Here is a 13354-nt window from a genome sequence, read left to right as displayed (position 1 = left end):
ATGAGAAGATTAAGCGCATAAATGATGCTCACACTAATTTTATCCGTGCGCGCGAGTGGCCGGCCCGGCCGCAACTCCGGCGGGAAAGATGCCCTGAATGAACGTCTCGAGACGCGGAATGTGAAATATCTCTGAAGCACGGTAACAACGATCTGAAGAAACCTCCACAGGGTTGACGGGATAGTTCACTGGTGATGTTTGTTCGTGAAAAACATAAGTTCCAAGGAAGGGAGATTGAAACTTCTCACAGAGTCCGAGACTACGAACAGGCGTCCAAAGAAGTGCTTCATTTCCAGGATGAAAGGTGACGTCGCGATGACAGCTTTCATAACGCTGCTTGCGTTCTTGTTGACTGACATCTGTCTTGAGGCGAGTACGTTATCGACGTTCTTCAAGCCCAGAGATGAAATGTTCTGGTATAGTTGTAGAGGTTTTTGTTTATACATAAAAAAAAGGCTTCGATGGTAAATGTCGCCGCGCGACCATAGACGAGGTAGAAAGGTGAATATCCGGTAGTTTGTTGGAGAGCTGTGTTGTGCGCACACGTCAAGAATGCCAAGAATGTGTCCCAGTTATCCTGCTTCGGTCTGAAGTGCACCGATATCATGTAGGTTAGTGTCCGATGGAATCGCTCTGTTAAGACGTTTGTTTGAGAGTGGTAGGCTGACGTCTTATGCACTGTGCCACAAGTTTTTAGCCCTCCTTTAAGAATTATGAACAAAAAGGTCTTGCCGCAATCACTCAACAAGACGTGATGTGCACCACGCCGAAACACAATGGCTTCCAAGAAGAAGGCGGCAACATCTGATGCAGGATTAGTGCGTAAAGGAGTGGTCTCTGCGTACCATGTGCGATCATCGACAGCTGTCACGATCCACGGAGGACCTGCTGGCGTTAAGGGAAGTGGTCCGACTAGGTCTATTCCGACAATGACAAATGGTCTCTCGGGACATAGGAGGGGTTGTAAGAAGCCAGCAGGAGCTGAAGTTGGTCTATTCCGGCGTTGACAAAGTGTGCAAGAAGCGACATACTTGGCCACAAAGATAGAAAGGCCAGGCCAGAAGAAACGGCTCCTAATGCGGCACCCACCGATGCCCATCGGTATTGTAAGTATAGCGATGCGGCATACTGTCTTCCAGCTTGAACTCCCTTAGCTGATGACGTAGTCTGGCACTAGGCGGAGAAGACGTTCCACTTAGGTATCCTATGATGTGCTTACAGTAGGGAAGAGGTAAAACTTTATTTGACCAAGGGATTTGGGCACGTACGTCCCAGGGTCCCCGCACGACCCCACTGCGCTATGCGTTCATGAGTTCATGCAGTTCCATGACGTGGGCGGCCCGGTCAGTGGCGATCTTCTGCTTGGCCGGGTCCGTCGAGCGCAGCAGGGTCTCCCATAGTAGGGATCATCATGTTGACAGGAGGCGAACTGAGTGCGGTGGTTGGAAGATGCGACTCAGCAACTGCCAGTGGTGATAACGTGAGTGGCGATGAAGCCATATGATCATACGGACAGCAAGGAGGTTGCTTGGTCGGAGATGAAAGTGGCAGAGGGTAGCGAGAGAGAGAGAGCGTCGGCATCTTGATGCTTTTTGTCAGACTTGTACACAATGTCAAAAATGTACTCTTGCAAACGAAGTACCCAGCGACCGAGGCTTCCAGACAAGCTTTTTAGTGTGGGCAACCAGCAGAAAGCGTGGTGGTCGGTAATCACAGTGAAGTGGCGTCCATAAAGATATGCCTGACACTTTTTTTTATGCCCCAATCTACAACGAGACATTCCTTCCCTGTTATTGAGTAGTTCTGCTCCGCAAGTATTACTAGGACACGCAACGACTAGAATACTCAACGACTCTCTCTCTCTCTCTCGTCAAGTGTCGCATCGCTGAAGGAGGGCAGCACCGGTACCATGGCCGCTTGCATCTGTGTGCAGAAAAGTGGCTGCGTTCTCAACCAAGTGTTGGGGGATGGGGTTTGATGTAATGCACGTTTAAGAGCTTGGAATGCACACTCGCAGTCATCAGTGCAAGTGAAGGCCATTCCCGGCGATAGAAGCGTGTGTTATGGCCCCGCAGTGGCAGCAAAGTTAGTCATGAAGCGGCGGAAGTAAGACGCCAGGCCAAGGAAACTTGGCAAATGTTTTTTTTTAATTTCTGGGTGAAGGAAACGAGTCACGGGAGGAATCTTGTCCAAGTCTGGTGGAACGCCGTCTTTGCTGACAAGGTGGCCTAACACTTTGATGCTTTTGCTGGCGAAGTGGCACAAATTTGTATTGAGGGGAAGTCCAGCGTTCGAAATGCATGTTAAAACTTCATCCAAACGCTCAAGGTGGTGAGGGAAAATGTAAGTGAAAATAACGATGCCGTCTAGATAACATAAACAGGTTTTAGATTTGAGGCCATGTAAAACAGTTCATTATAAGTTCAGTATAAGCACACACCTACAAACAGCGTGCGAACCTACATAAACGGGGGCGGGTGGAGGATGGGCGGTTGGAATCAACCCCCCGAGAAACTTCAGGCGGCGCCTCAGGCTAATTTTTAATACTAACAGTGACATGTAACCATCATATATAAGTGCACGGTTTTGTTTTTAGATCCTAATAATATTTTAGTTCTTAGGACGTCTGCACACGATCGCTAAAATCTGGTTGCCTGCTTTCTAAGTTACTGCTGACGTCGCTACTTGTGTACCACACAGCTTATGTTCCTTAGTGTAGGCCTCATCGGCACTAAAAGGCGCTACAACTTTGGTGTTACCGCCCCGCCGCGGTGGTCTAGTGGTTATGGCGCTCAACTGCTGACCCGAAGGTCGCGGGATCGAGTCCCGGCCGCGGCGGCGGCATTTTCGGTGGAGGCGAAAATGTTCGAGGCCCGTGTACTTAGATTTAGGTGCACGTTAAAGAACCCCAGGTGGTCGAAATTTCCGGAGCCCTCCACTACGGCGTCTCTCATAATCATATGGTGGTTTTGGGATGTTAAACCCCAGATATTATTATTATTACCTTTCGTGTTACCGCCATGTCTTCCGCATATTGGGATGGATTGGTCGGGTCCCGTCCCGTAGTACAGTATGCCACTCAATGTCGTGGTGCTGAACACGGCCACACGAACGCTCGGGACCATTTTTCACATACTGAAATTGTAACTTCTTAACATTTTTATTGAATGGCTGGATACTGACCCTTTCATTGAAAGTGCTACTGACTCTTTTACTGAGTGACTGGCACTAACCTTTTCGAAGAATGCCAGATATGCTTTTTTATATACTCTGTTGTCTTTAGGCTACATGCGATTGCTATTACAGCTTTCGCATTAAACTGCCGGCAGTAATCTCAAAGCTGGGAGCTAGCTACAGACTCTGCACTAAATGTAGACCTTCAGCACAAATGCGAATTGGGAAGCATATACAAGAGACACATTATTTAGATGACGCCAAAATGAGAAAATGCATCTAAAGTCAGAAGAATGCGGTCGCATGCCAAAAACCAGTATACAGGCGGTACGTTACGACGTACCGCACGGTCATACGCACAAAAAAGGCACTAAATATGCATCAGGGGAAATTACCCACAAGCAACTGGGAAGGTATTGTAACTTTTTCCCGTCAGCTGAATTAATGACTATCTGATACATTCGGCACCCTATTGGTGAATGTGGAGAACTGTTCTAATTCTGTGAGTAACTGGAGTGACACTCCTAAGTAAAGAGTGTATCAACGCGATAGCGTTAGAGAGCTCGTGTCGCAGAAATTCCGGTGTCGGCGTCGGCACCGTTGGTTGTGAGCGAAAAATCATCCGTGAGCGAAAAATCGAGAAAGTAGCAAATAAAATAAACGATAAAATCTTCGGTCCCAATGAGGATCGAACCCAGGCCGTTCGCGTGGCAAGCAGGTGCCTTACCACAAAGCCACGATGTTACTTGCAGCTGCTTCAGAAAAAAACACTACATAAATGTCATGTAGTGAAAGGAGTCTCAACGCATTTCGTTCGGCAGGTGTCACGACGAAAACGAGCCCATACGGCGATTTGTAGGCGCAATCGCGAGGCCATGAAACTACGTCGAAAAACGCCGGGATAGTGCAGCCATCGCCGCTAAATACACACGCGAACTTTCAAACAGCTCTAAAAATGAACAACTATGTCCACCTAGCGGAAAACATATCAAGCCAACGCAGCAAACGCTAGATAATGTGCTGCCATCTGTGAGGCATTGTGAGAAATATGTCTCGACTTTTCATGGAATACGAGAGGGCGGGCGCACGGCGTATATCTTGGAGGCCATGCGACTCTTGCTTTAGATCGAAAGCCTGTACAATTCGCGTGCGTGCGTGCGTGTGTGTGTGTAACAATACACATTAATAAGTATGCACTTAGTGGTTGAAGTGCGCACTGGGGCCGGATTTCGCTATCGCGTTCAACTCTTAAAGGAGAAGCTTAAGCGTCCCCCAATTTTTGTTTAGCATACACAAATGATCCCATGTCGGGCACATCTGCATCAACTACGACTACATTAAGAATATTAGATACAGCTGAGCCAGGCTATAACGAACAATGATATAGCGAATTATCGGTTATAGTGAACTAAATACATACTTTGTCTCGTCACGGTTTATTTACGTGAAATTTATTCCTTTATATAAAGAAACCGAAAATGCGAGAGCCGCCAAGACATCGGCTATAAAGAAGAAATATTTGGTTCGCACGAGGCTCAAAACTCGCGAAGGAGCGTAGAAAATAAGTTATATGTTCAAAGACAGTTAACAATCCCATTTTTTCTGGTCTATTGTGTTTGAAATACCAAGGAGACAACCTTCCTTGGCTTCATTATCTGCTCGTTTTCATTAAGGTTATGACAAACAAAGAAAGGAGCCTTCGAAAAATTCCCTTCCTTCATTCACAAGGAGACAAGTGATGATTACCTCGTTTTAGCGGGTTTTAAGCATAGAATAATACGTTTTTGTATCTGGGATCTTTGCGCGAGCCAGGCTGCCAATTTTTAGAGCCTCTTTTTATTTATAGTGTAACAACGAATATCGGGTATAGCGAACTAAATTATGGTCCTGATACTACTTCGTTGAGAAGTTGTTCGACAGTAAATGTTTACTCTTAAACGGTGGTTTTCCCTGCTTTCACAAAGTTTACATTCCTCGTCATTGAAACTCTACTAATTGGTAGCTCCTTGTCGATGACATGGACGGAACGTGTGTCGCTTTCTTTCACCAGATGGTCTTTCCTAATTCGAAGAAAAGCTTCTCGGGCAGAAGACTGCAGCCGAGAAATTCTAGATTATGATGAACAGTCAGGAGCCGTCAACTGGACTTACTAAACATGGTGGTAAATAGTCAAATTCGGACATAGAAACATGCAGGAATTTCACATGTATGTAGAATAATGGTGGCTTTGTTAGCGTCTTTATTGCCATTCTACGCCACTTGTTGCAGTGCCTGCGAAAGCAGTAAAACGTACGGAATTGTTTTCCTTGTTTTTTCGCTCGTACTGTTCAACGCCTCAGGAAGAAAAAAAAAGAAAGAAACGCGAACAAATATTTAGTCTTGCGAAGGGTGACCGAAGATCATTCCTAGGGCTTAAAAGGTCATCTGCGCTAGTGATAAACCGATAATCCTCAGATTTATGTGGTTAAGTGCAATTGTGGGGCTAATACAATCCGGGTAAGATGCAAATCTGAATGGTGACGATGATCACTAGTAAGGTGCAACTTTGTGTACTAAAAGTTAGTTTGTTGAGGAGCAACTAACAGGGGACTAACTTCTTTACGAGATGCTGTTAGCCTTAAGATGAAGGAATGGTTATTTTGGCCTCATTAGTCCTCAAGGGGTGTACGACACAACCTTCTCACTCGCTTTTATGTTGAAGTGTTGATTAAAAATGTAGGTTGTAAGAACATTTGCTTGCAAAAATGCAGATGGAGCCATGCATTAAACAATAAATGAGCGTTAAATGCATGAACGTTAAATGCAGAGAGGGAGCCATGCATCGACTCTGTTGGGTACCCTCCGTTGAGTTGGGAAAATGAAAATAATAAATGAAACAATGCAGAAAAATAAAGAGCAGAAAAGTAACAGGCAGACGGATGTAGCATCTGATTTAAAATAAATTTCGAAATTCGGTTATAATATATGTTACGGGTGTCGCATTGAAAAGTTAAATTGACGTTAAGTTAAGTGAGTACGAGGTCCGTGCACCAGTGAGCGTCTCATATAGTTGTTGTCCTCTTACTACTGCTACTGTACGGTGACAATTACCTAACTGTTGAGGCAACTTACCGTTTCCGCGTCTATCACAGTGAAATTTATCATTACTGACCTATTATGAAAGTATTCTCCCACCTGAAAAAATGAAATAAATATGCAAATAGGTCGGTCTTGCAATGCGAACGCTAGTAAAAGAAGAATACTGTAAATAAGTGGATCGATTTCATCAGAACTGAGTTGACACATTTCTTGTGTGTGTCGAACTAACGAAATATTAAGTCTTTCTGTGCCTACTTGCAGCACAGATGTACATACTGAAACATCGCCATGCATTACACTATGTTTCATTAGTGGATTGCTGTTGAATTCAGGGAGCTGCGTAGTGTTCTCTTATTTTGTGTCAATATCCTAAATTTTTCACTGTATATTGCAAAATATATCTAGCTTGTAATCTTGCAGCCACGTTCGACATAAATGCTCATAGCAATTTTTAAAATAGTATCGATGTTACTATCAGGTATCACTACGGTTACGCTGGATCTACGTTAGTGCAGTTCAGAGAAAACAAGCAAAATAACCTACAGTTATCTGTGTGTTCACCTCATGGCTCTTTGAATCACCACTTTATTTCGAATCCTCAGGCTCTACCTAACCCCCTTCTATATTCACATATACCGGGTGTTCAAAGTTAAGCTTTATGGATTTGTCTGATAATCCTGGCCTCGAATTAAAGGGGCACAGCCAGAGCATATGTTCGAAATTGCAGTGCACGTGATTACAGTTCTGACAGTGAGGTGAAAAGTCTGGATCGATTCTGTTTAGCACGGCTGGAGTGATGTACGTTTTTGTCTGTAGTTGTCGTAGTGTGACCGCTTGCACTTTATTCAATATAGGGTGTGGAGGGGGGAAGATCCTGCTATGCGCAGCATGGAACTCAACAACCAACTCCTGCCAGTCCAGAGGGCCCGGGACAGCGCCGAGAGGCTCCAGCTTCCGGCACCTTCGTGGGTAGAGCCACCTGGCTGAGCTAGCGGGACCACCAGTCGTGTTCAGCTTTTGCTACTTTTGGACCACAATAAAGTTCTCACTAACTTATTCACTGGATTTGTTAAAATTCAGCACTGGGAAGAACGTGAAAACCACCTTTGCAGTTACGTTATGTTTCCAGGGAGACACAAAGTGAAACAGTAATTATCGCTGTCAGCCGCCCAATCAACTAAGATTGAATAAATAACTTCTTAATGATTGCAGCAAGCGGGCATGTTTGTATTGAAAAGTTGGAGGCCGTCACATTTCTATACAGTTCCACTTGGAAGAATTCTTCTAGCATGTCTGTGCCCCGAAATATCCCGCTGCAAAGTTTAATTGCGGTATGCATGATTACGCATGCAAGACGGTGAGGATCGGCGTAATGGTCCTCTCTGAGGTGACGAACAGTCATTGCTTGCTTTAGCCAGCCGGTTGCAAAAGGGTAACGGTTATCATCTTTGCCTATGTCTTCGACCTGTTGTCAGATTAAACGCCGCACGCAACTGCCGGTACACATCGGGGAGGAGCTTTGCGCCAGTGCTCGCCGTCTTGCATGCGTAATAATTCAAACCGCAAATAATTTTTGCAGCACAATATCTCGGGGCACGTACCTGCTAGAATAATTCTTCCAAGTGGAACTGTGTGGAAACGCGACAGTCTCCAACATTTCAGTGCAAACGTGCCCGCTTGCTTCGCTCATTAAAACGTTAATTATTCAATCTTTGTTAATTGGGTGGCTGACGGCGATAATTAGTATCTCACTTTGTGTCCCCTTGGATAAACAACTTATCTGCAAAGGTGGTGTTCACGTACCTCCCAGAATTTTAAGAAAACCATAAAGCTTAATTTTGAACACCCTGTATGCCCCGTCTTCCAGCACCATTCCAGTTGTTTTAGTTGCTGTCTATGGTAGCACTTTGACTTGGGAATAAGTTTCATTTCACTGCTAACTACGTCGCACGTTTCTTGGAAAACACTGATTGATAGGTAAACGGAACTGAGTGCGTCAAATTGTTGTTTGCACTGAGCTTGATTCTTGTCTAAAATACCTCATAGTGGAAATTGCGGCAGCGTGTTCGGCTTGAGCTCCTCAAGAGTACCCTGCTCTGCCGAGAAATATCATATTTGTCACACATTTCCTGTCACAGTGCGTGGAACAAAAAGGAAACATTGAGAAATGTATTCATCAGGAATATGTAAACAAAAAGCTTTGTCTTATTAGGCCTCTCTATGCTAACATTTGACTGCCAATATTATCTCGAAACGAGCTGCAGAAAATGCCGATGCATCATAATGCAGTGCAGCAAATTTGCATATATAGTAACTGTGTACTTGCAGGCGTATAAGTTTACCTTCTTAAACAGATTTAGAAATGTAGCCGGTATTTCTCCTGTACGGGGAGGACCGTCCTCGGATCTGGAGTTTACAATCCTTTGCGGTAGGTATGTTGAATTATAGTAGACATATATACTGGCAGTAACATTTTCGCCAATCTTCTCTTCTGGAGGACCTGAAAGATTTCTTTAAACAGTTATTTCACATCGCTTATACTCTAAATTCTCCTATTCTCGTAGCTCCCATACTGTTAAAGTTAAGGGTAAAGTGCCATAGAACTCTTTAGTCACAATTACTCTCTTTAAGTTATGTCACCCGCCGCGATGGTCTAGTGGTTGGTGGTTGTGGTGCTCAAGTGCGGACCCGATGGTCGGCAATTGATCGTCCGCAACCCGATGGTTGGCCGGACAGATCGGCCAACCGACCGATTCAATCATTGAACAAGTTCAGCGATACAGAAAAGTGTCTGCAAAATTTTTCTTTAACCTAGCACATGTCGCAGAAAAGTTTGCATACCCTTTCGGCTTAATGCTCTTAATCAAAATAAAACTGAGAAAGACTATTCCTGATGATCATCGAAGTTGCAGTGATTTGACTGCACTCGTACCTTATTCGACTTCAAAAAGAATCCATTCAACGGAGCGCCACGGGGGACTACGAGGCTCCTAATTAGACACTTCAAAAGATATTGAACATTTTGAAAGAGAACAAATCACCAACTAACCCAGCTATTACTAGCTATCCCAACTGTCAATCCTAGTTCGAAATATATCTGTAACAGCAAGAGGGAGCTTATCAATACGAGGAACTGATCGCGGGACCCGGATCCGGGTGTAATGCGATAAGAAGGCATCGGATAATGAAGACGAGCAAAGCGTTGGACATCATTCGTGGCTTTTATTCAAGTGCTCTAATATTTAGTTCTGATTTTTAGTTCAGAAGTAGCTTCGTAGCGTCCCAAGCAGCAGCATATTTATAATAAAACCTGTATGTAAGTATGACATAATGAAATCAGCAAATTACGAATGCAGATGTCGCGGTAATGCTCACTCTGTAAGTGAAGAAAATTTTCTCGCAACCTTTTGCCGCCATTCAGCATTTACCGTCCCTGTAATATCACACACACTTTTACCCATTTACTTGTCTAGATATCGGAGCGAGATGCGCAACAGAAGTGGTTGTATATTGATACCCTACTTAACCTGATCAATGACAGCGTGATCCCACACTGTGAAGAATGATTCTCAAAAAGAAAAATGTGTCATTCAGCTGGGTTGGAATGCTGAAACAGGAGAGTTTCTTTTTCAACGGACAATCCTTGTTTCTGAAAAACCCGTGTTAGTTCCCCGGTAGCAATGTCTTCAACGAAAGGATTGTTGGCAGTTTTTCCATTTCATGATCTTGATCAATGTAGTTTACGCTTCTTGATATTTTGGATGCACGTTTTCAAAGGGGAGCTGTTTAGGCTTTTAATTGCGCCGGTTCGCGTGACTAGCAGAAAGCCGGTATGTGTCACAGAAAGCGAGTATATGCCAAGTAGCCGCTGGCATAGCATGGTCGTGCATAATATGGTATAGAAAGGGGGTGAGAAACGGAAGTGAGGGAGAGTGAAGCATACCATATAGATAATAAGAATTATATGAATAGAGAGAAGGAAAGACAGAAATAAATCGAGAAAGAAGGAGAGTAAGAGAGAGAAAGAAGATAGAGAAAGGAATAAGCGAGAAATGAAGAGAGAGGGAGAGAGGAAGAAAAGAAAGAAACAGAAAGAAATGGACAGAGAGAGAGAGGGAGAAGGAAAGAAATAGAAATAAACAGAGACAAAAAAGACAAAGAAAAAACAGAGAGAAGAGAGACAGAGAAAGAAAGAGTGGAATAAAGAAACCGAAAACTAAAGAGAAATAAAGCAGTCAATCCAGCTCCGCTCTTCCTTCAGGCTTGGCACCAATACTGCGAAGCTGCCTAATTTTTTTTCTTTCGATTTCGGCAGTCTTGTGAAGACACGTTAGAACGCGTTGGGAATATCGAATGTCCTTAAATAACACGCTCAACCAAGACAGACACGGAAGGAGTCTCAACAACAACTCTAATCTGTTCCTCTAGATAAAAAAGAAAGCGAATGAATAAATGATTAAGTGACAAGTTACGTTGCTACGAAAGAAAAAAAAAACGTACAGGAAAACTTACGTGTATTTGAGCTACAAATAGAATAATCCATCAGGAAAATGGCCAGAAAAAGGAGGCACTTTCGAAGCATCGTAGAAGGCTTGCGACGGTTCAAATAGCACTGACATCTAACACGAGCGCTGCATCTCGGGGGCACCGTATAAATGCATATGTCCAGGGCCAGTGAACTCGAATGATGACGGCAGCAGTGATATTGACATGCTTCAAGTACGGGAATGAATGAGAGTTAAAATATGAAAATCTTTTTTTTAGCTTCGGAATTGTTTTCAGTAAAAGCCAATACGCGTCGTCGCTGATTGGACATTTCTATCTCTGCCTTTCTAGTGAAAGGGCCGTTTAAAAAAAAAAAAAAGATGGCTAAGCATGTAGTGACGCCGGAGGCAACATTTCGCTAAAAGGTTTTGAAACGTTGGTTCTAGCGGCATTTAAATTAATCAATTTCTTATCACTTGAAACCTCCATTTTCTTGTAAACTGTTCTCTTGTTTGAATATTCAACAGTAAAGTTCCTTATACCAGCCTTCACCAAGAATTCACACCAATTACGTCAAGGGACTAATGTCGCTAAAATGGCACCAGAATAGGTCACAATGAAACATAGAAAGAAGACTTCAGTCAAGGAACCCGATCCGGGACTCGAATACCTGCAGTACCGACACCTGTTCTTCTCAGCGCAAGCATTAAATGTGGGTTTTTATTGCGATAGCAATTGCGTGCACACTCTATGCGCATATTTGCCGTCCCTGCCACCGTTGGTGCCGCCGTGAGGTGCAGTATGAAGTCCTATTGCGAGGAAGAGCGTGCGAGGGTAGCCGACATTCCCTGCTAAAGCGGAGAGGAAACGCGCTGTCCGTCTTCCATCGCGTGTAAGACCCATGTGGCGTGAAATACCCATGTCGACACAATCATTTGCCAAATGACCGGACAAGAGAGTATGCGGCATCGTCAGAAAGAACCCCCGCTGGTAATCTCGCCTTCCACAATCGCCACCATCGATGCACTGTCAAACTGCACGACATCAGCAGTTTAGCAAAAAGTAAACAGAAGAAACAGGCGAGGAAAATTGCACCACGTGCCCCTTTTTTTGTAACGTATTTATGTGTACTCTTTCAATAAACCTTCAGTTGCGAGTGTGCGCTTTGTGTCGTCGGTTCCTTCCTTTTGTCCTTGTTCCCATAGTGCGCCTATTTGCTTTAAGATATAAACAGAAGCTGACGCACGAAATTTTAGAAGCGATGGCCATCGACGAAAGTGGGCAATCATGCATCAGTATACCATCCATACTACTAAAGAAAAGAGAGAAAAAAAGATTCATGGTCAGAATTAAAAAAAATCTGATAATCAGTGAGCAATCTATCCGCTAACAACTGCTCTAAATGGGATGAAAACGCTCAATAAACGTTCAGTTGCTAGTCTAGCGGTGCGCCGTATGTCGCTCTTTCGTCGTCCAAGTAGTAGGCTGGAACCTACCTCGCCATGTGGAGTCTCGCAAGAAAGTGGGGAGGGGGGCGCTGTGTGGCTCTCACAAGAACTGCGTACTTTGAGTGACCATCCAGTCTTGACAGGCGTCAGCACATCTATCATACTTTGTTTGCGTTAAAGTGGTAGACATCGCCAAGGTTGCTTCACTCGCTTCAGCTGCCACATTTTCTTATGCCAGTGTTTCGGTGAGTTACGCCAGGTACGATGCTCAAGGAATTAGGTGCAAACATTATTTCTTATAGCATTCCAATTTGTTGCTTTTGCGTTTATTGCTTCACCCTTGCGACAAAAATGGATTTCTTTTATAGGTGCCTCCTGAAACTGTCCTTTTCATTCGCTGCTTAGAGGGATGATGCTGCCATGCATGAGCGATGAAGCGACTGACTGCATCATGAAGCAACCGTGTTGGCTCAGAGATTATGATACTCGGCTGCTGACAAGAAAGACGGTGGTTCAATTCCGATGAAATCAGTAAAATAGCGATGAAGGCGAAATGGTATAGACCCGCGGGCTGTGCGATGTCAGTTCTCGTTAACGAACGCAAGCCACTCAAAATTATCTGGGGCCCTACACAACGGTGTTTCTCATAGCTTGAGTCGCTATGAGAAGTTCAATTCCAGCATTTTGAACGAAGAAACAGTGCTAGAACAAGGACGTCCGCCGCGGTGGTATAGCGGTTACGGTGCTCGGCTGCTGACCCGAAGGTCGCGGGTTCGATCCCGGCCGCGGCGGTCGCATTTCGATGGAGGCGAAATGGTAGAGGCCCGTGTACCTAGATTTAGGTGCACGTTAAAGAACACCAGATGGTCGAAATTTCCGGAGCCCTCCACTACGGCGTCTCTCATAATCATATCGTGGTTTTGGGACGTTAAACCCCAGATATTATCATTATTATTAGAACAAGGACGAAGACGAGAGGAGATTCCAGCAATTCGAGCAGCCTTACCTTACCTAACACGACTCCAGCATGACACCAACGAGTTCCGAGAGTTAGCTCAGTGGGAGCTTTTTAAACGCAGCAGAGGCGTGAAATCTGCGCGAGGTAGCAAAAGGCGCAGATGGTGCGAGAATCGATAGTCCTAGACCCACCGCAACATAATGAGATATAT

General features: G+C 44.4%; 1 protein-coding gene across 3 annotated transcripts in view; it reads right to left on the bottom strand.

The window, feature by feature from the left end:
* Positions 1 to 13354, bottom strand: part of LOC119401796 (uncharacterized) — a 46794-nt gene that overhangs the window by 19026 nt on the left and 14414 nt on the right. Inside the window, exons 1-3 of one of the 3 annotated variants that reach the window (XM_037668771.2) lie at positions 10765 to 10887; positions 8595 to 8752; positions 6286 to 6348 (exon numbers count right to left, since the gene is read on the bottom strand). In XM_037668771.2, coding sequence (XP_037524699.1) covers positions 6286 to 6348; positions 8595 to 8752; positions 10765 to 10834 — 291 coding nt within the window. In that variant the 5' untranslated portion in view covers positions 10835 to 10887. Of the gene's footprint in view, positions 1 to 6285; positions 6349 to 8594; positions 8753 to 10764; positions 10888 to 13354 lie in introns of those variants that run through there. The other 2 variants (XM_037668772.2, XM_037668774.2) reach the window with 2 other exon arrangements.

Source organism: Rhipicephalus sanguineus, chromosome 8 (assembly GCF_013339695.2).
Source record: "Rhipicephalus sanguineus isolate Rsan-2018 chromosome 8, BIME_Rsan_1.4, whole genome shotgun sequence".
NCBI lineage: Eukaryota > Metazoa > Arthropoda > Arachnida > Ixodida > Ixodidae > Rhipicephalus > Rhipicephalus sanguineus.
Note: the sequence above shows the minus strand (reverse complement) of the source record. Positions and strands in the feature narration are given on the sequence as shown.